This window comes from Hippichthys cyanospilos, chromosome 4 (genome assembly GCF_059441005.1).
Source record: "Hippichthys cyanospilos isolate Australia breed blue-spotted pipefish chromosome 4, RoL_Hcya_1.0, whole genome shotgun sequence".
Classification (NCBI taxonomy): Eukaryota; Metazoa; Chordata; class Actinopteri; order Syngnathiformes; family Syngnathidae; genus Hippichthys; species Hippichthys cyanospilos.
The window spans coordinates 944,769-972,648 of NC_142372.1; the positions used below are offsets into that span (position 1 = coordinate 944,769).

Sequence of the window (27,880 nt, forward strand, 5' to 3'; positions counted from 1 at the left end):
CGACTTGGATTCAGACGTTCCGCCTGAGTTATGGTCCGTACCGAAACACTTTGGATTTTGCTATCGCTACTGAAAATACTCAATCTTCGACACCCAATCGCTTCTTTATTGCAGTCAAACATGATTTTGACCTTATCGTGCGTAGTTCAAATCGTGGTGGCGCTTGTTTCTCATCGTTGCTTAGCTTAGTTTATCTTAGCGTAGTTTAGCTTAGCTTAGTTTAGGTTAGCATAGTTTGCTAGCCACTAACAAAGCAGAGTCGTTTGCTGGTGTCGCAAACATCGCGTGAAAATGTCGGCAAGAATCAAAGTCAAGTTCGAAGAGGAGCTTTGTGGAGCCCAAGAGGACAAGGAACGACAAGAAGGTGGTCAACTGCTTTACAAGCGGCCTCAACTTGTGTCCAACACGCCGGGTTTGTCATTTCCTCGGCCAGTACATTTCAACTATCTTCCTGTTTGTGTGTTTGTGCGTGTGTGTGAGAGTGCTTCAATGGTATACGTGCAACCGTTTTCTAAGCGCTTGTATAAACTTAAGAATGAATAAAGCTTCGGTCTGTCAGGGGACTGTTCCTTACTTTATAATACCTGCTCCCTTTGGCTCATGCGGCACATCTGACTATCCTAAATATGAAATATAAACAGCAAAGTCACAACCAACTCACTTTACTTGTCTGTGTGTCTTGTGTTCCACAGATGTGAGTGAAGAATATCTTGTGAATGAAGACTATCGAGGTCCCCAGCGGCAGGAGCAAAAGTTGCCTGAGCTTGAGTCAGAATCCCTTGGTGGCATAGAGGAGGAGCAGCTGCAGCACCCAAACATCAAAAAAGAGGAGCAGCCGCCACTGCCCGTGAAAGACGAGGGAGATTTCACAGAGTTGCCAGTCACCCGTGTCCACGTGAAGTCAGAAGATGAAGAAGGTCAATATGAAGACAAGAAAGGGGAGGAGCTTCAAAGTATCAGCTCCGGTCAGCACATGGCAACAGATATGGATGTCGAGCACGGTGGAGGAGCACGAGCACATGGCCCGTTAGCTCTAATGTCAGATGGTGACAACCCGTCACACTCTCCTCACACTGATGATGATGAAAAGTGGGATGGTGAGATGCCACGTCACACTGACGGCAAACGTTGGAAATGTTTTCCGTGTGGAAAAACGTTTAGCAGCAAGTCAAATGTGAAAAGACATATGATGTTATCTCACGCTGGTGAAAAGCCTTTTGCCTGTTCGCTTTGTGATAACAGATTTTCTTGCAACAGAAGCTTGATGGAACACACAAGAACCCACACAGTTGAGAAACCTTTTGCTTGTTTGAATTGTGGTAAAAGATTTTCTTATAAGTGTCGCTTGACAGAACACTCCCAAACCCACACTGGCGAGAAACCTTTTACCTGTTCAAATTGTGGGAAAAGATTTTCTAATAAGAGGAACTTGAGAGAACACACAAAAACCCACACCTGTGAGAAACATTTTGCCTGTTCAAAATGTGGCAAAAGATTTTCTCGTAAGGATTATTTGAAAGAACACGCAAGAACCCACACCGGTGAGAAACCTTTTGCCTGTTCAAATTGTGGTAAAAGATTTTCTCGTAAGAATACCATGATAGAACACACAAGAACCCACACTGGTGAGAAACCTTTTTCCTGTTCACTTTGTGGTAAATTTTTTCTATATAAGAAATATTTGTCAGTACACACACGAACACACACTGATGAGAAACCATTTGCGTGTTCAATTTGTGGTAAACGATTTATTCAAGATGCAAACTTGAGACAACACACAAGAACCCATACTGGTGAGAAACCTTTTGCCTGTTCGGTTTGTGACAAAAGATTTTCTCAAATTCAAAACTTGAGGCGACACACAAGAACACACACTGGTGAGAAACCTTTTGCCTGTTCACTTTGTGGTCAAAGATTCTTAAGCAAGTATCAAGCAAAGAGGCACAACTGTACTTTTGGAAAGAGCAACAATCAATGAAGTTGTGTACATGATATTTTTAAGCAATCATGTTAAAAGAAAGCACATCTTTCTAGAGCACACAATGGTTTACGAACGATTAGGGTACACGTAGTATGTAATGAATGTTGTGTATGTCTTGAGTTTTCTTACCTTTTTTAAATCTTATTAATCAAAATGTTACATCAACCTTCCAATTAGTGAAAGAATAATTTAGCGGATGGCTCTAATATGGGAATGCCCCTTAACAGCCATGTCTTTTTTTCTGAATAAACTTAAAAAATAATCATTAAAAAAATGTAATTCTCATTTTTAATATTGAAGATCATTACATTGACAAATATTGTAAATATGGATGGTCAGGTATCTATACCAACACCAAGTCATGTTTCAAACGGCGGCTGACAGCATTAAAAGAAAAGATCGACGATATATATATATCTAGTTAGCTAGAGCTAGCTAGCTATCTCAAAACTCTTAATACTCGTTTCAATAAAAGAAACAAAAAAAGAAATATCAAAAAGAAAACAATGATCATATGCTATCTCTGACTTTAAAGACTTCAAATATCTTATAAATTTACTGCCGTTATTTGGCTGCATTCTTAAATTAAATTTTCTAGATTGTAGTGTGCAAGGGTTCCACTTTTTTGTATGCAACGGCTCCACAGCCCCCCCAACAGGAATTTGTTTATAAAGACGTAGGGGTGGTGAAAAAAGAGTTTATAAGCACATTGGGAGTGCGGGAAGGAAAAAAAAAAATGCAATGGCCGCTGCCACGAAAGGGACACCCATTCAATAACCAGTGTAAAGAAAACAACAACGAAGCCGCAGATGGAAAACGGAAACACGTCGAAATAAAAACACCCGGAAGTTGCGCAAAAGCAGGCGCACCATAGACGGAACTAGCGTAAAAGGTGTTAAACGCAGTCGCGACAATAAAAATGTTCGTCCTGAATTCGAATTGACCTTTCCGAAGTTATGTATCCGTCGCTACCTAATTTCAGTCAAACTCGCGGTTGACACCTTCGCGTGCAGTTCAAATCGTCAGTGTTTGTCGAACTTCTCTGCCTCGCTTAGCTTACCTTGGCTCAACTTTGTTTAGCTTGTTAGCCGCTACAAACGGAGTCCAAGAGGAGAAGGAACGACAGGAAGTTGGTCAACTCCTGGACGAGCTTTGCAAGCAGCCTCCGCTTGAGAGCAACACGACAGGTTGTTCACTCACTACATTTCAACAACCTTCCTGTGTTTATTATGCTTATACAGTTTCTCACCTCTGTAATTCAGTCACTACTCAATGAGCTCTTCACCAAGCTGTGTGGCTATGATGCAAATCACAATTGACAGAAATGTTCAATTTTAATAATATTGTGGCGGGTATTAGGACTCTGCCGCACACTCAGTAGGCAGGTTAAAAGAGGTTTTGAAGCTTTGAATTTTGTGATTTATTTCTTTGATGACGTCAACAATGTTGGACAGTTTTTGTGTTGACAAGTGAAGGGTAAAGACGTATACTAGAACAGCATCGCGTGTTTCTTCATCTTGCCACAATATCCACATTTTACAGAACTGGAAACGTTAAGAATGTTTGTGTCATGGTGGTAAACCATATTGAAATAAAATTCCATTTTCATACATTTTTGAAAAAAAGCTCCAGGCTGCCTCTCGGGCTTCAGCAAGACTGGTTCTCTGGCCTTTCCTCGTGTGGGCAATTTTACAACCCCGAATATTAATAACACAAAAGTAAAAACCTTACAATATCCGTATGTGTTTTATGTCCCACAGACATGAGTGAAAAATATCTAGGTCCTGAGCAGCTGGAACCAGAGTTGCCTGAGGTGAAAGAGGAGGAGTCGGAGTCTCCTGGTGGCAAAGAAAAGAAGCACCTTCAGTGCCCGAACATCAAAGAAGAAGAACCGCTTCCGCCACACATGAAAGAGGAGGGAGCTATCACAAACTTGCCAGTCACTGGTGGTCATTTGAATACAGAAGATGAAAAAGGTCAACATGAAGAGAAGAAAGGGTCGGCTCCTATGTCAGAAGGTGAAAACACGTCACACTACCCTTGCACTGATAATGATGGTGACGAAGGGTGGGAAGGGGAGAGGCTACGTCACACAGCAAACGTTGGAACTGATGTCCGTGTGGAAAATTTTTGATTGGCAAGTCAAGTGTGAAAAGACATACTGTATGATGTCTCACTCCAATGAGAAGTCCTTTGCCTGTTTGCTTTGTGACAGAATATGTTCTCAAAATCAACATTGGATGCAACACAACATCCACTCCTTTTGTCTGTTTTGTGCTAAAAGATTTTCTAGTTAGAGAAACTTGATACAACACACAATACAACACAATAAGAATGACTTGAAACGTCAAAACCCACAAACCCACACCAGTGAGAAACCTTTAGCTTGTTCGAATTTTGGGAAAAGCTTTTCTCTTCAAGAAAAACTTCACAAAGCATCACACAGAAACCCACGCTGGTGAGAAACCTTTTATCTGCTCAAATTGTGGTAAAACATTTTCTTGTAAGAATAACAAGATTTACTCAGAGGGCTGCACACATAAACCCACACTTGTGAGAAACCTTTTGCCTGTACAGATGGGATACGATACGATTTCTACGAAGGGAAACTTGAGCTATCACACAAGAACCCACACATAATAATAATAATAATAATAATAATACATTTTATAAACTTATTGGGAAGGGGGGAAGTTTTCAAACACATCCGCAGGTCCAATAAAATCGGGGACTCATTTGAGGGAACAATCAATCAATCAATCAATCAATCAAATTTTATTTGCATAGCCCTAAATCACCGAAGTGTCAAAGGGCTTCACAGATGAAAAAAGTACCTTACATCTTTTCAGTGGAAGGTACACAACAGCATCCCCTGTCAAAGCTCCCAGAAGGGGAAGGAAAAACTCAAAAAGCCCAATTAGGGGAAAATCAGAAACCTCCAGAAGGGACCGCAGGTGGGAGGAGCCCCCTTCCAGGCCCACAGCTTGAAGTGGATGCTGCATGTACCAAATACAGACATACACATAAACAATATAGATTACAGAAAACATATTGTGCTATATAGTGCAGTGATCCCACATTCCAACCAAGTGGACCGCAGACGGCCGATCTCCTCCACCGCGATGGTCGATCAGCGCAGGACCAAATGGAGGCGCTCAAGTCAACCCTCACCATCTAGCTAGCCCCCTCTCCGAGCCGGAAGAGGGGGGGCAGGAAAAAGGAAAAAAGAAGAAAGCTGCAGACAGGCGCAATTAACTAAATGCTTTTGAATATAAATGTGTTTTTAGTCGGGATTTAAAGAGGAAAAAAAATGAAATGGCAACAAAACCAAAAGTTACCCAACTTTACGTGTCTTATGTCCCACAGGCATGAGTGTAAGTTGTCTGGGTCCCGGGAGGCAGGAGCCAGACTTGCCTGAGGTGAAAGAGGAGGAGTCGGAGCGCCCTGGTGGCAAAGAGGAGGAGCAGCTGCAGCGTCCCAACATCAAAATCGAGGAGCAGCTGACAGCGTGGTTGAAGGAGGAGGGAGATTTCACAGAGGTGCCAGTCACTGACGTCCCTGTGAAGATGGAAGCTGAAGGATGTGAACATGAAGAGAAGAAAGCGGCGGAGTCTCTAAGCAGCAGCTCAAGTCAACGCATGACAAGAGAAATTGATGTTGAGCACCGTGGAGGATCTCAAGCAGATGAGCGGTTAGCTCCAATGTCAGATGGTGACCACACAATGTCACACTCTCCTCGCACTAATGATGATGATGAGGATGAAGAGAGGGAAGGTGAGATGCCACTGCACAGTGACAGCAAATGTTGGAAATGTTCTCACTGTGGAAAAACGTTTGGCTACAAGTTTTGTTTGAAAAGACACATGATGGGCCACACTGGTGAGAAGCCTTTTGCTTGTTCACTTTGCGAAAAAAGATTTTCTGCGAAGGGAAACTTGAGAGAACACACAAGAACCCACACCGGTGAGAAGCCTTTTTCCTGTTCAGATTGTGTGAAAAGATTTTCTCATCAGAGAAATTTGATAGAACACATAAAAACCCACACTGGTGAGAAACCCTTTCTTTGTTCTGAGTGTGGAAAAAGATTTTCTAGTAAGAGAAGCTTGATAGAACACACACGGACACACACTGGTGAGAAACCTTTTGTCTGTTCACTCTGTGGTAAAAAATTTGCGACAAAGGGAAATTTGAACATACATGCAAGAACCCACTTTAGTGATAGTGAGAAACCCTATGCCTGTTCAGATTGTGATAAAAGGTTTTCAACTAAGAAAAGCTTGATAGAACACAGAAGAACCCACACTGGTGAGAAACCTTTTCCATGTTCGGATTGTGGTAAAAGATTTTCCAATAAGAGAAGATTGATAGAACACAGAAGAACCCACACTGGTGAGAAACCTTTTGCCTGTTCAAATTGTGCTAGAAAATTCACTACAAAGGGAAACTTAAACATACATGCAAGAACCCACATTAGTTAGAAATCTTTTGCCTGTTCACATTGTGGTAAAAGATTTTGTAATGTGGACAACTTTATATAAATCTCACAAGAACCCACACTGTTGAGAAAAACCTTAGCTCTTCTCTTTAAGATTAAAAAAAAAATCACAAAGAAGCAAACTTTTTAGATACATGCCCACTTTGTGATTAAGCACCCTTTAGAAAGGAACAACTTAAAGCACACAGAAAAACCCATAGTGATGAGAAACCATTTGCCTGTTGGCTCTGTGGTTAAAAAAAAAAAAAAAAAAAAACTTGACGCAACGCTAAAATTAATGACACACAACATACCATTATACATATATACTTTACACACACACAAACACACACACATATATATATATATATATATATATATATATATATATATATATATATATAGAGAGAGAGAGAGAGAGAGAGAGAGAGAGAGAGAGAGAGAGAGAGAGAGAGAGATGGCCAATTCCATTGAACATTTTGAGGAATCGAATGTAAAACAACCAACATCCATGAATAAAGATTCAAGACCCCAAGTGTTGTCATGTATAAAGTGTAGAAACAAGTTTCTCCGTACAGTGAAATTCTATGTTGTCCTCACGAATGTCGTAAAAAAAAAAGATTAAGTACCAAGTTATGACAAAAACAAAACAAGATATAAACGTAAGTAGCAGAGCACAAACACGAACGCAAGTGGGGAGGTTATGATTTTTATTATTGTAATGAGTGCGCCCTCTGCTGGGGATATGTGGTATATACGTCGTTCCAATCACTCTCAACGTCTCAGAGAACACACCTATGAAAACAGGGCATCGAAGCTCGTCATCCAATGGTGAAGGGCCACTTGGCGTTGGGCGGAATAAAGCTACAACGTCATCAGCGACGTCACCCAGCTCGACCAAAGCATGCTCCAACTAGCGCTATATACAAACAAATTTCTTGAAATTATATTGAAAGCTCGACGCCGTTCGTTTGTTACTACTTCACCGAAGTAAAAATGAAATCGTTAAGTCATTTGTATACATAGCTTCGTATATGAAGCTTTTCAGGCTAGCTTAGTTTAGCATGCTAGCCGCTAACAAAGAGGCGACTTCGTTAGCAACACGTGCGGGTCAAATTGTCTCGTGAAAATGTGTGCAAAAACCGTGAAAGAAGAGTACCAGGAGGACATTTATGGAACAAAGGAGGACAACGAGCCACAACATAAACTACTGGACAATGTTTTCCAAAAAATCCACGCTGAAACACGCAGAACAGGTTGCTTGATTTTTCACACTAACTTATGTGTTCTGTACGTTACTGTACTATGACTGTGCAATGTTAAGATGTGCAAGAGAAAAAGTTCTCTTTTCAAAATTAACCGGCGCCACTTTCACAGGACTAGATGTCAGAAAATGTGTCAAGGATGAGGTTGACGTCGTGGCTTTCACCAACCAGCAGAGCGCTTGTCACCCGGGCCAAATATCAAGCCCATACCTCCATGCTAACTCGGAACGTAAACTTGACGGTAAGCTTTCACGATGAGCGTTGCATCCTTACAAAACAATTTCGTGGCTCTGAAGTTGAAATATTCTTAACACAACTGCATTTATTGTTTAAATAAAACAGCAATGGTTGATCTAAAATGTAAAATAAAACGCTTCCCTTTGTTATTCTATATTGCAAAGCAGGCTGAAGTTGTATGATGATTCTTAGCACTTTGAATCGAATCGTTTTGAATGAAGAATCCATTTTAAATCAAATCAGAGACCCTAAAATCAAAATCGAACCGCGAGACAGTCAAAGATTCCCACCCCTTGTGTTTATCAAACACAGGTTCATTTCAAACTTAGCTCACCCGCCCATACATGTTATGCGACTGACTGTCTCCCGCAGACACCGTGGAAGGAGATCTTCATCCTGCGCAGCTGGAGCCCGATTCACCGCACTTAAAAGAGGAAGGGGAACAAGAGCCCACACGCATCCCAAAGGAAGCGCACGAGGCTGACTTTAGCAAGTTTCCCTTGACTGTCATTGTGAAGGGCGAAGATAAGGATGATGACGCTGAAGCCCACGGTCGAGGATCCCAAGCCGACAGCCTATTAGCGCCACTTTCGGACGATGATGACATAACGTCTCTGTCTTCTGTCGCTGAGGAAGATGAACACTCTAAAGGTGACGTTACATGTCAAGCTGGAGACAAACACTTGAAATGTTCTCAGTGTGACAAAACCTTTGCCAAAGAGTATTTGTTAAAAATACATACAAGGACACACACTGGCGAGAAACCTTATGCCTGCTCAGTTTGTAGTAAAAGATTTACTCAGAAGGGACAGTTAATAGGACACACCAGAACGCATACTGGAGAGAAACCCTATGCCTGCTTAGTCTGTGGTAAAACATTTTGTGAAAAAGGACATTTAAGAGTACACAAAAGAACACACACAGGAGAGAAACCTTTTGACTGCTCAGTTTGTGGTAGAAAATTCTCCAAAAAGGCAACTTTGATTAGGCACACAAGAACACACACAGGAGAGAAGCCGTTTGCTTGCTCAGTTTGTGACGAACGATTCGCTGTCAAGGCAGCTTTAACAAACCACCTAAGAATCCACTCTGGTGAGAAACCATTTGTCTGCTCAGTATGTGGGAAAAGTTTCACTCAAAAGGTACATTTGATAACACATACAAGGACGCACACTGGGGAGAAAACGTATGCCTGCTCAGTGTGCGGTCTCCGAAAAACTCAAAAGACTCATTTAACGACACACATGAGAATACACACCGGAGAAAAACCTTTTGCTTGCTTGATTTGTGAGAAGAGATTCTCAGAAAAAGGAAGTTTAATTCGTCACACAAGAACACACACTGGAGAAAAACCTTTTGCTTGTTTACTTTGTGGTCAAAGATTCTCTGACAGGGGACATTTGAGAACACACACGAGAACACACACTGGAGAAAAACCTTTTGCCTGTTCAGTTTGTGATAAAGCGTTCACTGAGAAGAGAAACTTAAAAACTCACTCGAGGACACACACCGGAGAGAAGCCTTTTGAGTGCTCGGTCTGTACCTTAGCTTTCATTGATCGTTCCGGATTGAATAAACACATGAAAATGCACACAGGTGAGAAACCATTTGGTTGTAGTGTCTGTGAGGAACGTTTCAGTTTTAATTATCAGTTAAACAAACACAAGTGCGCTGGTGCGAAGAACCACGGCAAATGACCTTTTGATACTCTGTTGAGCAATGAACATTTTTTGTGATAAACTTCTTAAGTCTTCATAGGGCTCCGATGCTCAGGCGAACAACTGTAAATTGTGTATTGTACTGTAGGTACATAGGGCGAAGTGAACTATTAAATAAAGTGAAAACGATTACAAAACCTTTGTGTTTGGGTTCATTTGTCAATTTGTCATGTTATTTTATGGACCTTAAAATAGGGCAGGGCAGTCATTTGTCAATTGCTTTATAAACAATACTGATTTCCACTGTTGTGCACAAGTAAAATTGATGTCAATGTTTACTATACATAACCTTGTGTGCATATATTATATATATATATATATATATATATATATATATATATATATATATATATATATAGAGAGAGAGAGAGTTTGACACCTGTACAGTGCAGTACTGAAAACCCAGAAGGAAGGTCAGTGTTTTTTTTTTTTTTTTTTTTAACAATATATTTGCAGTTATTGCTGTTAATGGGGACTAGGTAGCAGGCCAGTGAATATGCATTTGAAGAGCCAGAGAGGAAAACACATTTTATTGTATTCATAAATTATTTAATTAATAGGTAATATGTATTGTTTATTGTTTATTAGTCAGCCCTTAGTTATCAATCTAACTAAAGAATTAACAACTTTAGCCAGGCGACGCAAAAAAAACTCAAGCCCTCCATTAGCTGGAAACTGCGACTGCAGACTTCAGAGCGAAGAAAAACAAACATGCCAGAGAAAAACATTCAACAGCGTCCTTGTGTGAATATTCAATATTTATTTAGGCTCACAGATATGTTTTTACAGCTCCAACTAACATCGACCGTTTAAATTGCTTTAATTTGTATCATCACGCAACTAAACGAGAAACTTCATTTGCTATTACTTGTCCCAGCAGCGCACTCGTGTTTGTTCATCTGGTACTTATAGGCAAATCGTTTCTCACACACATTGCAACTAAATACTTTCTCTCCCGTGTGCGTTCTCAAGTGTCGAACCAGAGCTGAATTATCACTGAAACTGAAGTTGCATATGGAACAGGCAAACGGTTTCTCTCCAGTGTGAGTCCTTGTGTGTGTTGTTAAATGTCCCTTCATCGAGAATTTTTTCCCACAGACTAAGCAAGCATAAGGTTTCTCTCCAGTGTGCGTCCTTGCGTGCCTTATCAAACTTCCCTTTACAGAGAAACTTTTATCACAAACTGTACAGGCAAAAGGTTTCTCTACTCTGTGTATTCTCATGTGAGTAGTTAAATGAATCCTTTGAGTTAGTCTAAGATCACACACTGGACAGGCAAAAGGTTTCTCCCCGGTGTGTATTCTCATGTGATTGGTTAAACTAACCTTTTGCGTTAATATCAGACCGCACACTGAGCAGACAAAAGAGTTCTCCCCAGTATGGATTCTGGTGTGTGCTACTAAATGTCCCTTCTGAGTGAATCTTTTACCGCAAACAGAGCAGGAAAAAGGTTTCTCTCCCGTGTGTATTCTAGTGTGTATTCTTAAATGTCCTTTCATCGAGAACCTTTTAGCACAAAATGAGCAGGCAAAAGGTCTCTCGCCAGTGTGTGTTCTCGAATGCCTTTTCAACAAGGACATGTTGACAAAGGTTTTGTCACAGTGAGAACATTTCAAACGTTTGCTGTCTGGGTGACACGTCAAATCAGCTTTGGCTTGTTCATTATCAGTGTCAGAAGAGTGTGACGTCATGTCCTCACTGTCCGATAGTGGAGCTAAGAGGCTGTCTGATTGGGATTCGGCGGAGTGAAGTCCATCCCGTCCTTCTTGGTCATCATCCTCACTCTTTATGGGAGTAAATGGAAACTTGCTGATTTCCGCTTCCTCCTCTTCTTCCTTAATGTGGCAGGGATCTGGCTCTTCCTTTTCAATGTGAAAGGGCTCCGGCAGCCCGGAACCAAGATAGTCTTCACAGATGTCTTCGGGACACAAGAACATTTCGGTACTCAAGTTTTGGAGAGTCACGTCTTGGCCACCTGGGAGCAGTATAACATAGTCAAACGTCTTCAGAACAGCTCTCGCCTCAGTCTCCCTCCGAGGTTAACAAAAACTTTCACTCGTACTGTTCGCACCCGATTGAATAAAGTCATCAACCCTAACCCTATTAGCATCAAAATAAAAGGAATAATACACTCTTGAACTCTTAACGTTGTTGAAGTGTCTTTAAGGATATATTTATCATACAACTTTTCATATTTTCAGCACTTAAATACAGCGACTGCTAGATACTGTTGCTAAAGCTTCACTTAAGTATTAAACAACATAACTTCAAGCAATGTATTTATAGTGAAGAAATTTTTATTGGGATATAGGGACCTGGCAGTACCGGTGCTACCCGTCGCTATCGGTCAGTTTGAAATGATAAAAATGTTATATCGACACAACTTTCTTTAAAAGGGTTAGGGTTAGGTTATCTGGTTAGGGTTATCTGTCAGTGGTTTTTTGTTTGTTTGTTTTTTATGGGAGGAGGTATCAACACTGTACCTTTGGTATCCGTGCTTGGTATTGATGACTACTCAAGAATTGAGTATTCATTTATGCATGACTGGTTTTCTGTCATTCGAAATTACTTTGGCAGGCTGTCATTAGCATTTGCTAAATCAATCTGTGTCAACTCAAGCCACCAGTTGCGCAAACAGGTCAGAACACAATGACTGGGGTATTAATTAAACACGAGAAAAATGTAGAAAACTCGCGAAGAATTTGTCAGACAGAAAAAAAACGAACCTGTTTGGTGTTCATTTGGCTGCTTTTGCAGTTGACGTACTTGCTGGTTGTTGCCGTTTGTTCCACAAATTTCCTGCTCGTACTCTTCTTTCACACATTTTGTAGTCATTTTCACACGATAAAGACAACACGTTACACTCTCGCACACTCGATCTCTCGGCGGTGCAACGAAAAAGCGTCCCTTTGTCCAGCCTTTGTCAGCGGCGAGCAAGCCCTGCTAGGCTAAACCTTAACTGGCGCAAGAGGATTCAATCGAGACCAATTTATCTGGACACGAAGGTTTCGTAAACGATGTTTTAGTCCAGTGGAGTAACGAAGGACACACACAGCGAGAATGATTTCACATTTGCGGCACTAATTCAGGCAGGATTGTTTATTGAGTGATGCGCTGAGACGTGGTTTGTCTGGTCGGGCTGAATGACGTCACATATGACGCCACACTCCGCCTACTGCAAAAAAGTAGAAACGTATCTCTCTTTGTAAGATCAAAACAAGTATTTTATGGAAAGATGTATCTGAATATTTTGCAACTCACCAAATAGATTCATAGTGTTTGTGATCATTTTCAGATATCTACAATACATATCATATCAACTATGAACGCAACCCCCCCGCAAAGTAACAATACATTGTATCCATCAATAACAATATGTACCCGAAATATCTCGAACTTTCAAATATTTGAACTAAGAAACAGAAACAGAAGGCAAAGGCATCTTACCCCCAGAGACTACAATTGAGGGGATGCTGGTCAATCGCGGAAGTACATCAAACATTGCGGAAGCAGCACGGGAAATAACCAAACATGACTAAAGATAAAATGACACATTGCGATCCCATTCAAACTATAACTAAGAAAAATAAATAATAACATGTAGATTTTAAATTCTGTTACACGCGCGAGTACGTGACGTTTTTTTTTTTTTATAATTTTGACTATAATTTTACTGTGTAAAAGACGTTTACACTTGCACTAGTTTACGATAAGGTCTGACACAATAAAGCGGACAAGCTTGTAAGAGAAACTGGCGAACACAAAACGGGAATTGCGACACCGTCGTAATTTGGTTGTGCCGTACACCTGTTTCTGTTGCAGATTTACTTCCGTACACTGTTTGTGTGACCAAACGCGTTTAATTTCTTCAATGCCCCTGAGTCGTTCGTGTAATGCCAACGTCTCGACACAGTACATACTTTCCCTACTTTAAAGAAGAGAAAACCAATTACATTCATCCGAATAAACTCGGCGCTGTGCATGTCGAGGCTTCCTACCTAGCTTAGTTTGCTAACTGCTAACAAAGAGATAGCTTGTTAAAGTATCACGAAGCAGAGGCTTGCGGTTGTAAAGTGTAGTGATTATCGTGTGAAAATGTGCGCGAAAAGTGTGGGGGTGATTACTTAGAGAAACCTTTTGGAATTAAAGAAGACCGTGGACGACAACTACTGAACGCTATCAAGCCTCGCGATGTCAAACCAGGTTCGTTCACGTTATCCTTGTTATTGTATGTGGTCATTTCTTTTCATAATGGAATTCTGCATACTCGCTCATTCTTCCCGGTAGGCATTGCAGCCGTTTTTTTCAGGCCACCGTGGCAAGACACAAGGCATTAGACAAGACAAGTGGGATTTAACTCCCACCATCGAGTGTTCTTTGTTACTCAAAAGCGTGGAAGATTATTTCGAAAATTACCGCAGACCAAATAATTGAGGAAAAAAAAGCACACAATCAAAGCCTGCAATAAGTAGTTCGATACTCGTATTTTACGGTTGTATTTATGGGAGGTTATACACCCCACAACCATAAGCGGAAATGCAGTAAATTAACCACATACTTTTATTGTGTTCTGATTGAATCTTTTTTTTTTTAATCTAAATTCAATGAAGTAAACGTGCTTCTCACAAGTAATAATTACACATGTTCCTTATAGATATTATAAAAATATGTGTATTTAATGATATGCATTGTCACAAGTCAGACTCCTGATTAAGACTTGTGACAGACGCATAAGATGCATTGTAAAAGTCAGACCATGTGGATTGTGTTATTGTGTTCTGCAGACATGAGTGAAATATGTCTTCATCCTGTGCAGCAGGAGACAGATTCTCCCTACATTAAAGAGGAAGAGCAGGAGGCTGACATCACCCAGTTTCCGTTTCACGGTGTCATTGTGAAGAGTGAAAAAGATGAAGACCAAAGGGAGCGGTCACTGCTGCATCTCGATCGAAGTGATGAGCAACAACAAAATCACAAACTGAGGCTTGAACAAAGCAAAGCTTGGATTTACTAAACCATGTGCATTTTCTTGTGTCCAGTAGATGTCCGTGAAGAAGATTTTTGTCCCCAGACGCAGGAGATCAAAGAGGAAGAGCAGGAGACTGGTATCACAGACTTTCCACTGGATAGTGTCATTGTAAAGATTGAAGGTGATGACGAAGAAGAAAGAGAGCTCTGTGTCGGCTGGCAAAAAGACGGACTCTTGGCTCCATTATCAGATTCACCCGACACCGATGATGAACAAGCTCCAGATGATATGGACGCATACTGGAAGTGCTCACAGTGTGGAAAAACATCAAGTTCAAAGTGGGGCTTGAAAATACACATGAGAACGCACACTGGGGAGAAACCTTTTTCCTGCTCAATTTGTGGTAAAAGATTCACCCAGAAGGGACATTTACGAGCACACACAAGAACACACACTGGGGAGAAACCTTTTCCCTGCACAGTCTGCGGTCTCATATTGAGTCAAAAGATTAATTTGACTAATCACATGAGAATACACACTGGCGAGAAGCCATTTGCATGCTCGCTTTGCGGTAAAAGGTTCTCTGTCAAGGGACACTTAAAAATACATTCAAGAACACACACGGGGGAGAAACCTTTTTCCTGTTCGGTTTGTGGTCAAACATTCTCGCTGAAGGGTCATTTAAGAACGCACACAAGAACACACACTGGAGAAAAGCCTTATCCTTGCTCAGTATGTGGTAAAAGATTCTCGATCAAGGGACATTTAGTTGCACACAACAGAACGCATACCGGGGAGAGACCTTTTTCCTGCTCAGTGTGTGGTCTTCGATTAACTCAAAAGATTAGTCTAACTAATCACATGACAATACACACTGGAGAAAAACCCCATGAGTGCTCATTTTGCAGTAAAAAGTTCTCTCTAAAGGGACAGTTAATGACACACACAAGAATACACACTGGAGAGAAACCTTTTGTCTGCTCAATCTGCATGGTCAGTTTCAGCGATCGCTCAGGATTAGTTAAACACATGAGAATACACACTGGGGAGAAACGTTACTCATGCTCATTTTGCGCTAAAAGTTTCTCTCAAAGATGCACGTTGACAATCCACACAAGAACGCACACTGGGGAAAAACCCTACAGTTGCGATGTATGTGAGAAACGATTCTCGCGGAAGGATCAGGTGAAGAGACACAAGTGTGTTGGTGAGAAAAGCAGTGCTACGTAAACTGTAAAGAGGTTTTGACTTGTGAGAAAGTGTTTTTGAAATGCGATAGTGCTTGATATGTGTTGTAGAGGCCTAAATGCTGTTGAGATGAATATTCATTGCTTTCTTTGGTTAACTAATAATTGCAACAAACATCTTCATCATCGTTTGTTATTAAATGAGTAAAATACTTGGCCTAATGAAAAAAAGTTGTCTTTCTATTGCAACATCTTTGTGTTTCAGTTCTTACATTAGAGTGATACTTGGATTGAATATTAACTGTTAGTTTTATGTATTAGTGGTTTTGTGTGTTTTGTTCTTGTTTTACCTCCGAACCAGCACGAAGCATTTTTTTGCTTTAAACAAAAACAAAACTCCTTAGACTGAGTGCTGTGCCATCTGTCCCCATTATTCAACTTCAAAACTACATGTGTAGTGGTATCTCTAGTCGTAATTTATTCAGCAACTCCAGTTATAAAATGTTGTCTGTATAACACAGCACTCACTAATACGCTTTTTCAGCATGGTTTACGAATACATTTTAAATCTTGCACGTCATTTTGCAAGTCCTTATACGTGGATTACAAAAAAACTTTAGAACTTTAAACATTTTGTCCTTTTGACGAATATCAGTGCTGCAAATAGTTTTTTTTTTTTTCTGGGAAAAAAAAATACAGATTCAGGAATGAGAGAGATTCTTCTGGCGTCTTGCAGTAATATGCGTTTACCATTTTTGATGTTTTAAAAGAAACGAGCAGATATGTTGGCATTGTTCAAATGTGAACTTAATTTAAAATGGTATTATATTTCCACTGCTTTACTGGTAATGATAGCCATTTGGTGTCGAAGGTTTTGTTTTGTTTTAATTTTGTTCAGCGACTCATGAGGTGTCTTTAGTTGGCTTGTATGATAAACGGAAGTTGTTAGATGTACAGCGCACGTGCTTAGCTGTGCTGTTGACGAGCACACTAACACGTTGAACTTGTCTCTTGTTTACGAATTATTTACCTTAAGAATACCTTAAAGTTGCTGTTATGCGGATTGCACCTCAAGAAGATTTTGAAGTAACTGCTGAACTAGCCTTCAGCGTACTGAATGCTGTTTTTGAGAAGATTTGACCGAAATTCCAGGCATTACTTTGGATCGAATCCCCATCAATATAGTGAAACACTCTACATACTCACTTTTTCAGCCATTTTGATTGGGTTCCCAGTTATCCAAGGAAGACAGTCAAGATGGTGACCGACGGGCTCGAACATCGTGCCAACCTGTCGGCCATGTTGAAAAGGGGCTACTTTCCCATTTAAGGTACAGTAATTGTTATCGAGTCCTAACTCCTCCCATATGTCTATTGATTTTTAGTTTGTTCTTGTACTTTGTTCATTGCTAGACAATGTTCTTATCTACACAAGTTGTGGAGACTGAGCAATACTCTCAATTTCTTTCGTGGCAAATGATGTTTTAAACACATGCAAACCATGGCAGAAAATTGTCTGCTACCGCTGGTCTTTACGTGATATAAAGCTTCTGATTATAAGGCTTTGAGATGCTTGTTAAAAGACTTGATTTATTTAGGAGACATAGACACTTTCAGTACACCACAGAGTGAGTTTCCGTACAACTGAATGAAAACTTTTTTTTACCAATGCTCTTCTCAGTGTTGATATTTTTAAAATAACACTAGAATGGAATCATTTATGAAAACACCGCAACCAAATGGTTTCTAACCTGCGTGCGTTCTTGCGTGTGTTGTCAAATATGATCACTGGGTAAATGTTTTCCCACAAACTGAACAAAAAACTGCTCGTCGCTTCCATCCGTTCAGTGAGAATTTGAGCAAAGCGCGTTTGTTGACTGACACAAATCCCCTATGGCAACTCAAGAGGACAAAATACACACACACACACACACACACACACACACACGAATCCTTATCTAGGAGACGACTGTCAGAATTGGTTCTGCGAAATGACAAGTGAAGCCTGAGGGGGGCGATCTCGCGGATGGCAGTGCAAAACCCGAAGCGGAGAAGAAGAAGCAAAGGAAGACAAGAAGAAAGCAAGACGAAAAAGAAGGTAAATTGCAAAATTTGGAAGACATGCACGCAGACATCCCGGTAGCTTGGCAGGTAGCGGGATGACTCGATGCTATTCTGCTTGAGTAAAATATCGTTCATTAAAATTCTTCCTGTCAACTCGTCCCCGTGTACCTTGACGCTTCTCTGGCTAATTTAGCTTAGCTCGCTTAAAATTAAACTGAAAATGTTAAGTAGGTTGTTTTGAAATGACACTCTTTAATGGCAGATCGGAAAGGATAAAAACACCCAAATCGTACTTTCGAATGCGAACTCTCAATCTATCCAAATACTCAGTTTGAAAGGCGACGACCACTGAGATTGTTCGAGCTACAGTTCAAAAGCGGTGACGCCGTTGGTATATATTGACATTTATTCGTCAAGTCTAATTTTAGAACGATTCTTCACGCGTGCGCGTACACACGTGATGGCTGGCTAATCGAGGTGGGATGTTTTTTGAGACATTTGCTCTCGCCGTACTTATATTTCATTTGACATTATTTTAATGCATGCCAACAGATCCAGTCCATTTCCGTACTTGCGTAGGAACCTTGTAACTTGTAAAAAGAAATATACAGAACACGAGACTTGACTGTGCAAAGTTTGATTTGACAAAAGCATTCGTCTTTTGTCTTTTTCTGTCCTGCAGGTTGGAGTGAAGTAGAACTTTGTCGTGGGTAGCACAAGCCGGATCCCCGCCAAACGAAAATGAACATAAAGTGTGCGCATCCCCATATTAAAGAGGAAGATGCGCTACGGCCTCCCCACATTAAAGAGGAAGCTTATTCACAGCTCCCCAACATTAAAGAGGAAACGCAAGAGGCTGACGTCACTGACTTGCCATTGACGGCTGTTGTTTTGAAGGGCGAAGATGATATTGATGACGATTATGCCAAAGTTCCAAGTAAGGAGAAGACAAAAGCAGAGCCTCCGAGCAGCGGCCCACGTCGGCGCAGGACTACAAAAGCTGATGCAGACCACTGTAGAGAAACACGCGCAAACAGCCTCCTTGCGCCGCTATCAGATAGTGAATTCACTTCACACTCTTCTCACACGGATGATGATGAACAGTCTGAAGATAATATGACGCGTCACACTGACAACAAACCCGTGAAATGTTCTCATTGTGACAAAACCCTAAGTTCAAAATTGGGTTTGAAAGCACACATGAAAATGCACACTGGAGAGAAGCCTTTCGCTTGCTCACTTTGTGGAAAGCGATTCTCCATCAAGAAAAGTCTAATAAGACACACAAGGACGCACACTGGGGATAAACCTTTCGCCTGCTCGGTGTGTGGTCATCGAGTGATTCAAGAGACCCATTTAACAGCTCACATGAGAACGCACACTGGCGAGAGACCGTTCTCTTGCAGCGTGTGTGAAAAACAATTCGCTCAGTCGGCACATTTACGGACACATGAAAGAACGCACACCGGTGAGAAACCTTTTGCCTGCTCCGTGTGCAACTTCAGTTTCAGTGACAGCTCAGCATTGGTTAGACACACTAAAAGACACACTGGTGAGAAACCGTTCACTTGCAACGTGTGCCAAAAACAATTTTCACGTAGGTATTTGGTTAAGAGACACAAGTGTTGTGTTGAGAAGAGCTGTGCGAAATGAAGCTTGAAAATAAACTGGCCTTGTGCTAAGCTGCTGAAATGTGGCTGTGTGATCCTAAATAAAATACAAGTTCTCAATACAAGTACTGGTTTTTACAAGCGTCGGCAAGACCCTGAATCAGTATAGCGACATTGTGCTATGGCTAAAAAAAAATTAATGATATATATCAACTTACATTTGTTATCAATGTGTGTATTTGCTAATACACCTTAACAAATATGTCAAAACCAGCATTACAATATTTTTTTGATTTTGCTAAGTTTTTTATTTCAAGCTTTGCATTTACAGTCAATAAAATCCGAATTCTCGCAATGATTGTTGTTCTATTCTTATGAATTAGTGCTAAACTATCAAAGTGAATAAAAATTGCAATGTAGAGACAGGTTTTCGGAAAAACGGGATGGGGAGGGCGGGGGGGTCAAAGGTGGAAAATGGGGAAAACAGCGTCTTTACCTCTACAAAACTGTGGAAACATTGCCATCTTTAGGCCAAAAAGCGCATGTGCAGTCGCTCATGAGAAATTGTGTGAAAACTCAATGAGAAATGGCTTGAAGATGGCAATGTGTCCAGTTTTTTTTTTTGGACGGCATTTATCAGGACCATGTATCGTGATACAGTTGAAAAAATATTCTGCGCCAGAAATGTCAGATCGATATCAAGAAAGACTGGCGTCACAACGTCTGCTGCAGGGTATGAGAAAAAATATATAACGCGGTCGTCTATTCCCTAAATTTGGAAAAAATAAGGCAACATTTTTTCTTACGCGTTCTGTGTGCGAAAATTACGGGACATATGTATTAGGGATACTAATTTTAACTTTAAACACTTTGTATCCAATGCTAGGTTAAAGATTAACAGTATATAATTCCACTTTTAAATAAGAGACGTGAACATCAGCTGTTTTAACCAAAGAAAAATATTTATTTAGGATCAGATCCGTATTTCACCAGCTTAGCAAGAGTCTAGTCAAGAGTTTCATTCAAATGAAATTCTTGCTTCATTTATTCTTCATTTTCTCTTTCTCAACAGAACACTTGTGTTTCTTGACCAAATATTTACTGGAGAATTGTTTTTCACATACATTGCAAGTAAATGGTTTCTCACCGCTGTGTCTTTTGGCGTGTTGATCCAATGCTGACCTATCACTGAAAGTAGAGTCGCAGACTGTGCAGGCGAAAGGTTTTTCGCCAGCGTGCGTCCTTCCATGTGCTTTTAATTGTGCCGACTGAATGAACTTTTTACCACATACATTGCAAGCGAATGGTTTCTCACCAGTGTGTCTTCTGGTGTGTTGAAGCAACGCTGAACTACTGATGCAAGTGTAGTTGCAGACTGTGCAGGCAAAAGGTCTCTCACCAGTGTGCGTTCTTGCGTGTGTTCTTAAATGCGCTTTCTGAGCAAACTTTTTCCCACAGACCGAGCAATCAAAAGGCTTTTCTCCCGTGTGTGTTCTCATGTGATCTATTAAATCGATCTTTTGAATCACTCGATGACCGCACACTGAGCAGACAAAAGGTTTATCCCCAGTGTGTGTCCTCATGTGTGTTTTTAGACTTTTCTTGAGGGAGAACCTTTTTCCACAAAGAGAGCAGGCAAAAGGCTTCTCGCCAGTGTGCGTTCTTGCGTGTGTTTTTAAATGTTCCGAGCGAGTGAACTTTTTTTCGCAAACGTTGCAAGTGTATGGTTTCTCACCGGTGTGCCTTTTGGTGTGTCGAAACATTGATGAACTACTACTGCAAGCGAAGTTGCAGATTGTGCAGGAAAAAGGTTTCTCACCGGTATGCGTTCTTGTGTGTGTTTCTAAACATTTCTTGATGGAGAATTGTTTTCCACAGAGTGAGCAAATAAAAGGTTTCTCTCCAGTGTGCATTCTCATGTGCCTTTTCAAATCCTTCTTTGAACGGAACGTTTTCTCACACTGAGAACATTTCACTTTTTTTTGGTCAGCGTGACTTGCCGCATCATCTGCAGAATGTTCATCTTCACTGTTTGAGGAGTGTGATGTAAAGTCACTATCTGATAGTGGAGCAAAGAGGCTGTCTGCTTGTGATCCTCCGCGGAGGGCTTCATCAGCTTCTGTGCTCCTTTGCTGACTTGAGCTGCCGCTTGGCCTTCTGTTCTCCTCGCTCCGACATTCGGCATCATTAGCTTCACTCTTCAAAAGGACACCCATCAATGGCAAACCAGTGATATCAGCCTCCTGCACTTCCTCTTTAACTGCGGGAAGCTCTGAATCATCTTTTTCTTTACTATGGGAAGGCTGGGTCACCTCTTCCTCTTTAATGTGGGGGCGCACCGACTTTTCTTCCATTGTAGAGCAATAGGGATGCGACTTGTGCTGCACTTCACTCATGCCTGCAGGACATAAGAACATGATGTTATTCTCGTTTTTACAAGTTGGTATTTGGTAGTGTTTATCAGAAACATAGCGCTGTTGATAAATATTCTGTGTAGGAACGATTCAACGATAATGTTAGAAAGAAAGACTCAATAAAATATGGTCAACGCATACCAGTGGCGTGTGCAAACGTCTTCACAGGAGCTCGGACAATTTCAAAAAGTCGGCCGTATTCCAAACTGCATTTGGAGAAATTCAGGTTCAGTTTACAGCAAAATTAAAAATCAAACAAACACGGTGTGTTTTACTCTTAATGCGTGTGCCCCGTCGTTGCGAACATGTGCAACATCTTTCTAACTGACCATTTCAAAGCAACCTACTTGTCCTTTTTTAAACGAGCTAAGCTAAGCTAGCCGGAGAAGCGTCAAGGTACACCGAGACGAGTTTACGCGGACAGGCGGAAGTCATGAACGATTTTTTAAATCACATTGGGTAGCGCTGAAACTTCCTATTATTTACCATTCAACCGCAATGTTGAGTACAGTGCTTGTGAATGTCTTTCCTCAAAGAAGTAGCACCGATTACCTTTTCTTCTTCGTTTTAACATTCTTCTTCGATCACTCTCGCTTCTTCTTCTATGGTGCCACATTCTTGTATTGCCTCCTACAAGAACGCCCCCCTGGCTTTACTTCTTAGCAGAATTCTGCTCATAACAAATACGACCTAAAGAGGACGCTCTTGTAGCATGTGGCATAAAAAAAAAAACAGGCCGAAGAAGAAGCGAGAAAAATAAGACGCTAATCGTTATTGTTCGGGAAGTGAGGCATTGACAAATATATAGCAGGACGTCTCGGTTCTACCTTAGTTAATTGTCGTTCATTCATTTTCCGGTTCGTGTAAACTCATCGCGGTTTGTGTAGTTTAGCTCGTTTAAAAATGGTACCAAGTAGGTTGGTTTGAAATCATCTGTTTACGATCAACGAACAATTAAGTTACGCTTGTTTTTAACGTCAAGGGAGTCACGTAAAGGATAAAACACCTAATGACTGGTATGTGTTGGCTACGATTTTTTTTTGCGTCGATCTGACATTACTGAATTGTGGCTACACAGAATATTTTGTAACTGCATAACCACGTGTTTCTGATACACACTTAAAAACACAAACGTTAACACAATGTAACATAACACGATATTTAACTGTGCAGTTTGACTTGATGTGTTTGTCTTTTTGCGTCCTGCAGGCATGAGTGAAGTACATCTTCCTGAGCCATACAAGCTGGTTCCCCGCCTCACCGGAATGGAAGAAAAGTGGATGCATCCCCACATTAAAGTGAAAGATGAGCCACAGCCTTTCCATCTTAAAGAGGAAGCAAATTCACCGCTCCCAAATGTTAAAGAGGAAGCGAAGGAAACTGATATCACTACTTTGCCATTGACTGTTGGTTTTCGGAAGTGTGAAGATGATGAGAGCAATCCTCCAAGTGAGGACAACAGAAGGGCGGAACCAAGCGGCAGCTCACATCAGCACAGGACCACAGAAGCGGATGGAAACCACTGTGGAAGATCACAAACAGATAGCCTGTTGGCACCACCATCAGTAGTGACTTCACGTCACACTCCTCTAACACTGATGATGAGGATGAGCCGACATGTCGCGCTGATAAAAAATCCCTGAAATGTTCTCACTGCGAGAAAACCTTCGCTTCAAACTGGTGTTTGAAAGCCCACATGAGAATGCACACTGGAGAGAAGCCATTTGCCTGCACAGTCTGCAACTTCAGTTGCAACAGTAGTTCATCATTGCTTCGACACACCAAAAGACACACTGGTGAGAAACCATACACTTGCAACGTGTGCGAAAAAAAATTCACTCGGTCGGAACATTTAAGAACACATGCAAGAGTGCACACTGGTGAAAAACCTTTCGCCTGTTCATTTTGTGGGAAAAGATTCTCCATCAAGAAAAATTTAATAAGACATACAGGAACACACACTGGAGATAAACCTTTTGTTTGTTCAGTGTGTGGTCATCGAGTAATGCAAAAAATCCATTTAACAGATCACATGAGAACACACACCGGAGAAAAACCTTTTGCTTGTTTAGTTTGTGGAAAAAAATTCACACAGAGGACACACTTAATAAAACACAAGAGAACGCACACTGCTGAGAAACCGTTTGCCTGTACAGTTTGTGGAAAACAGTTCACTCAGAGGACACACTTAATAATACACAAGAGAACGCACACTGGTGAGAAACCGTTTGCCTGTACAGTTTGCAACTACAGCTGCAGTCGCAGTTCAGCAGTGGTTCAACACACCAAATGCCACACTGGTAAGAAAGCGTTCACTTGCAACGCGTGCCATAAACAGTTCACTCAATCGTCTCATTTAAAAACACATGCAAGAACACACACTGGTGAGAAACCTTTCGCCTGCGCGGTCTGCAGCTTCCGTTGTGGTGATAGGTCAGCACTAGTTCGACACATCGCGAGACACACTGGAAAGAAACCATTCACTTGCAGTGTGTGTGAAAAACAATTTTCCCGTAAGTATTTGGTGAAGAAACATAAGTGTTAGGAATGGCTGAATGGCTTTTATCCATGACTTCCATCATGGATAAAAGGAAAAAACAATCAGCTTCCAACACTGCCGAGCAGAACCAGAAGCTCAGCCATTCAAGTCCCCTTCTAATCTCTGGAAAGCAGTGCCATCAAAAATAAAATCCATCTTCGACTTTAGGTCATTCACTTTCCAAACTAAAGGACTTAGCAGTAAATTGTGTGTTGTTTGTGTATATTTTGTTTTAGTCTTGATCTTAAGTGATATATATATATATATATATATATATATATATATATATATATATATATATATATATATATATATATATATATATAGTGTAATTTATTGTGGTATTGCAACTAAATAGTAGTATATGCAATATTGAATTATTGATGACGGAACTGTGTCATTAATTTGCCCTTTTAGTTAAGAAATAAACAAGTTCATGTTGGACCGGAGTTGAGTATTAGCATTAGCTATCATCTATGTTTGCTTGGCATTGTTAGCAAAATTGTAACATTGTCTGACTACATTTTCCCCAGTTAAATAAAGATTCATAATTCTTAAGTGCACTCGTAAATGCCTGACTATGCTAAGATGTTGGCGTGTGGATGTGATCCTTAATAAAATACAAGTCTTCAAACAGTGATGCTTTTGAAAATGGCCGTGGAATTCACTATAGCTACAGTGTGTTTAGTCAAAACACCCAATGTTCACCTAGCTTATTTACGAGTGTAGGCATATTATGATTTTTATTTAAAATGTGGTCTTAAAATTCAAAATTCCAAGCGTTCGTTGTTATATTTGACGTTCATAAAGACACGCTGTTGACTTTCTTGAAGCACCAATTTTACTAGTCCTACAAGATTTTGAGGTTAAAAATCTGCTTTTTGTTTCATTTTTGACATAAAATTGTCTTGAATTCGTGCACCGAAATTTCGCAACACCCACCCTCAAGATGCTGCCCTATGTGTGGTGCAGACGCTGCTTACTGTTCAAAGGTAATTGATTCTCGGTAGTTTGTTATGAAAATTGCTCAAAGATTGACAATTGCTCAAACTGGTTGAAAATGAGCAAAACAATTGAATTGTTTGGAATGGAACTGTGACAAAGCATGTTCCTTCTCAGATTATTATTTTATAGTTTTCCGACTTTAAAATCGTCTAATAAAGATAATTACACCGCGAAAAAACAGACGTATTAGATAAGTCGCATTACGTCATTTTTTCCCCTTGCTTGACCTGGTAGAAAACATAACGGGTTCTGCTAATGACGAGTAAGGCCTGCAGTTGGCGCACTTGCAAAGGCACCGCGGGAATGTTTCAGCGTAGAAGAAGAAAAACGAAGACGAAGAAGAATCTGGCGGATGAAGGCTAGCATCATTTAATAAAAAGGTAATCCGTACAATTGAGATGATACGACATTCACAAGTACTCTACATTACATCGGGTTGACTGATAGCAGTACATTCATTACTACTTAACGAGTGAAATACCGTTTATTATTTTTTTCTGTCCCGAGTCAACCCGAGCCAACGCTTGTCTGTCGAGTTTAGCTTAGCTCACAAAAAAAAAAAAAAATGGCACAAAAGTTGTTTGGAAATGGCGTGGCAATGAATGCGAAATGATATCACGCATGTTCGCAATGACAGGTCACCTTACTCGCGTGAACACCAAATCGTTCTTCTTAAATACCAAATCTCATTCTATCCAGATACCAGTTTGAAATGACGAACGACAATTGAGACTGTTCGAGGCACAGTGAAGAAGATCGGCCACTGAATTGGTATGTGTTGACGAGCATTATTGTCTTTGTTTCGATCTGAATTGTGGTTACACGGAGTACAACTGCTTAACTGTTCGTGATAAATGTATTCAAAAGAACATGTAAAAACATGTTTATTTTCTAAAAATAAAGGCTGAGCTTTTGGGTAAGAGTGCATTTAACAAGACTCAGAGTGGGGTCTTTGTCTTCTTATGTCCTCCAGGTATGAGCGCATAAGTGCATCTCTGTCCTGAGCAGTACTAGAAGTTTCTCCACCCCGCTGAAATGGAAGAAAAGTGGGTGCTTCCACACATTAAGGAGGAAGAGGAGCCACAGCCTTCCTTCGTTAAAGAGGAAGCCGATTCACAACTCCCCAACATTAAAGAGGAAACACAGGAGGCAGATTTCACCAGTTTGCCATCGGCGGTTATTGTGTTGAAGTGTGAAGATGAAGATGCCAAACGTCCAAGTCAGGAGAACGGAAGGGCGGAGCCTCCACGCGGCAGCTCAAATCAGCACAGCACCAAAGAAGCCGATGGACACCGCCGTGGAGGATCACAAGGAGACAGCCTCTTTGCTCCGCTGTCAGATAGTGAAGTCACGTCACATTCCTCCGGCACTGATGATGCTGATGAACAGTCGGATGTGGATATGAGAGGATCTGACACTGACAAAAAATGTTCTCACTGTGAGAACACTTTTGCTTCAAAGAAGGATTTAAAAGCACACATGAGAATGCATGGCGGAGAGAAGCCTTTTGCCTGCTCTCTTTGTGGAAAACAATTTGCCATCAAGAAAAGTTTAATAACACACACAAGAACCCACACTGGGGAGAAACCCTTTTCCTGCTCAGTCTGCAGCTTCAGTTGCAGTAGTAGTTCGTCGATGTTTCGACACGCCAAAAAGCACACCGGTGAGAAACCGTACACTTGCAACGTGTGCGAGAAAAAGTTCACTCGGTTGGAATATTTGAAGACACATGAAAGAACGCACACTGGTGAGAAGCCTTTTGCCTGCTCACTTTGTGGAAAAACATTCTCCTTCAAGAAAAGTTTAAAAACACACACAAGGACACACACTGGGGATAAACCTTTTGTCTGCTCAGTGTGTGGTCATTGTGTGCTTCAAAAGGTCAACTTAATAGAACACATGAGAACACACACGGGGGAAAAGCCTTTTGATTGTTCAGTTTGTGGAAAAAAATTTGCCTGGAAATCATATTTAAGAACTCACGCGAGAATACACACTGGTGAGAAACCTTTTGCCTGCACATTCTGCAACTACAGTTGCAGTAGTCGTTCGGCATTGGTCCAACACACCAGAAGCCACACGGGTGAGAAACCGTACACTTGCAACTTATGCGGTAAAAAATTCATCCAGTCCACACAATTAAAAGCACACGCAAGGACGCACACTGGTGAGAAACCTTTTGCCTGCACAGTCTGCAGCTTCAGTTGCAGTGATAAGTCAGCATTGAATCAACACACCAGAAGCCACACCGGTGAGAAACCATTCAGTTGCAATGTGTGTCAAAAAAAATTCTCGCGGAAGTATTTGGTTAAGCAACACAAAGTGTTCTCTTGCAAAGGAGTAGAATAGAAGTCAAAGATTTAAAAAAATAAAAAAGCGGTCATGTACCGCCACTGCCACATTGTCGGGAAACATCAA

The 27,880-nt window shown here is 40.9% G+C and overlaps 5 protein-coding genes and 2 pseudogenes across 12 annotated transcripts; 5 read left to right on the top strand and 2 right to left on the bottom strand.

Moving 5' to 3' along the window:
- Positions 1-5: 5 nt before the first annotated feature.
- Positions 6-2,180, top strand: LOC148424196 (uncharacterized). 2 transcript variants are annotated; one of them, XM_088412679.1, is made up of 2 exons: positions 6-364; positions 693-2,180. In XM_088412679.1, the coding sequence occupies exons 1-2, from the start codon at positions 292-294 to the stop codon at positions 1,976-1,978; spliced, it is 1,359 nt and encodes a 452-aa protein (XP_088268805.1). In that variant the 5' UTR covers positions 6-291; the 3' UTR covers positions 1,979-2,180. The 2 variants fall into 2 exon arrangements, with proteins under 2 accessions (XP_088268805.1, XP_088268804.1); XM_088412678.1 differs by having other exon boundaries at positions 6-412; positions 693-2,178.
- Positions 2,181-3,074: 894 nt separating this feature from the next.
- Positions 3,075-10,068, top strand: LOC148424197 (uncharacterized). Of its 2 annotated transcripts, XM_088412644.1 has the most exons (5): positions 3,075-3,168; positions 3,742-3,999; positions 5,348-5,755; positions 7,833-7,961; positions 8,330-10,068. In XM_088412644.1, the coding sequence occupies exons 2-5, from the start codon at positions 3,744-3,746 to the stop codon at positions 9,652-9,654; spliced, it is 2,118 nt and encodes a 705-aa protein (XP_088268770.1). In that variant the 5' UTR covers positions 3,075-3,168; positions 3,742-3,743; the 3' UTR covers positions 9,655-10,068. The 2 variants fall into 2 exon arrangements, with proteins under 2 accessions (XP_088268770.1, XP_088268771.1); XM_088412645.1 differs by lacking the exons at positions 3,075-3,168; positions 3,742-3,999; positions 5,348-5,755 and adding an exon at positions 7,304-7,711.
- Positions 10,062-13,152, bottom strand: LOC148424198 (uncharacterized). 2 transcript variants are annotated; one of them, XM_088412694.1, is made up of 4 exons: positions 13,123-13,152; positions 12,937-12,974; positions 12,402-12,850; positions 10,062-11,650 (listed from the first exon to the last, which is right to left on the bottom strand). In XM_088412694.1, the coding sequence occupies exons 3-4, from the start codon at positions 12,508-12,510 to the stop codon at positions 10,530-10,532; spliced, it is 1,230 nt and encodes a 409-aa protein (XP_088268820.1). In that variant the 5' UTR covers positions 12,511-12,850; positions 12,937-12,974; positions 13,123-13,152; the 3' UTR covers positions 10,062-10,529. The 2 variants fall into 2 exon arrangements, with proteins under 2 accessions (XP_088268820.1, XP_088268821.1); XM_088412695.1 differs by lacking the exons at positions 12,402-12,850; positions 12,937-12,974 and having other exon boundaries at positions 13,123-13,145.
- A 4,630-nt stretch (positions 13,153-17,782) lies between these two features.
- Positions 17,783-19,941, top strand: LOC148424199 (uncharacterized). Its single transcript, XM_088412714.1, has 2 exons — positions 17,783-17,928; positions 18,577-19,941. The coding sequence occupies exon 2, from the start codon at positions 18,636-18,638 to the stop codon at positions 19,545-19,547; it is 912 nt and encodes a 303-aa protein (XP_088268840.1). The 5' UTR covers positions 17,783-17,928; positions 18,577-18,635; the 3' UTR covers positions 19,548-19,941.
- An 81-nt stretch (positions 19,942-20,022) lies between these two features.
- LOC148424200 (uncharacterized) lies at positions 20,023-22,545 on the bottom strand. 3 transcript variants are annotated; one of them, XM_088412686.1, is made up of 3 exons: positions 22,471-22,545; positions 22,060-22,124; positions 20,023-21,902 (listed from the first exon to the last, which is right to left on the bottom strand). In XM_088412686.1, exon 3 carries the CDS (start codon positions 21,898-21,900, stop codon positions 20,545-20,547), a length of 1,356 nt encoding a protein of 451 aa, XP_088268812.1. In that variant the 5' UTR covers positions 21,901-21,902; positions 22,060-22,124; positions 22,471-22,545; the 3' UTR covers positions 20,023-20,544. The 3 variants fall into 3 exon arrangements, with proteins under 3 accessions (XP_088268812.1, XP_088268813.1, XP_088268811.1); XM_088412685.1 differs by having other exon boundaries at positions 20,024-21,902; positions 22,405-22,476; XM_088412687.1 differs by lacking the exon at positions 22,060-22,124 and having other exon boundaries at positions 22,405-22,475.
- Positions 22,546-22,670: 125 nt separating this feature from the next.
- Positions 22,671-24,693, top strand: LOC148424201 (uncharacterized; annotated as a pseudogene). Its single transcript, XR_015865324.1, has 2 exons — positions 22,671-22,934; positions 23,128-24,693. The product of XR_015865324.1 is annotated as an uncharacterized LOC148424201 (transcript).
- A 1,097-nt stretch (positions 24,694-25,790) lies between these two features.
- Positions 25,791-27,544, top strand: LOC148424202 (uncharacterized; annotated as a pseudogene). The gene is made up of 3 exons (XR_015865329.1): positions 25,791-25,842; positions 26,162-26,233; positions 26,436-27,544. The product of XR_015865329.1 is annotated as an uncharacterized LOC148424202 (transcript).
- Positions 27,545-27,880: the final 336 nt, after the last annotated feature.

Bases quoted from the DNA above. Each gene is read 5' to 3' on its own strand.
- LOC148424196 (XM_088412678.1), top strand. From the start codon at position 292: ATGTCGGCAAGAATCAAAGTCAAGTTCGAAGAGGAGCTTTGTGGAGCC. The intron at 413-692 runs GTTTGTCATTTC...TGTGTTCCACAG, and splicing joins ACTTGTGTCCAACACGCCGG to ATGTGAGTGAAGAATATCTT.
- LOC148424197 (XM_088412644.1), top strand. From the start codon at position 3,744: ATGAGTGAAAAATATCTAGGTCCTGAGCAGCTGGAACCAGAGTTGCCT. The intron at 5,756-7,832 runs GTGAGATGCCAC...CCACTTTCACAG, and splicing joins TGAGGATGAAGAGAGGGAAG to GACTAGATGTCAGAAAATGT. The intron at 7,962-8,329 runs GTAAGCTTTCAC...TGTCTCCCGCAG, and splicing joins CTCGGAACGTAAACTTGACG to ACACCGTGGAAGGAGATCTT.
- LOC148424198 (XM_088412694.1), bottom strand. From the start codon at position 12,510: ATGACTACAAAATGTGTGAAAGAAGAGTACGAGCAGGAAATTTGTGGA. The intron at 11,651-12,401 runs GTTCGTTTTTTT...TACTGCTCCCAG, and splicing joins GCCAAATGAACACCAAACAG to GTGGCCAAGACGTGACTCTC.
- LOC148424199 (XM_088412714.1), top strand. From the start codon at position 18,636: ATGAACATAAAGTGTGCGCATCCCCATATTAAAGAGGAAGATGCGCTA.
- LOC148424200 (XM_088412686.1), bottom strand. From the start codon at position 21,900: ATGAGTGAAGTGCAGCACAAGTCGCATCCCTATTGCTCTACAATGGAA.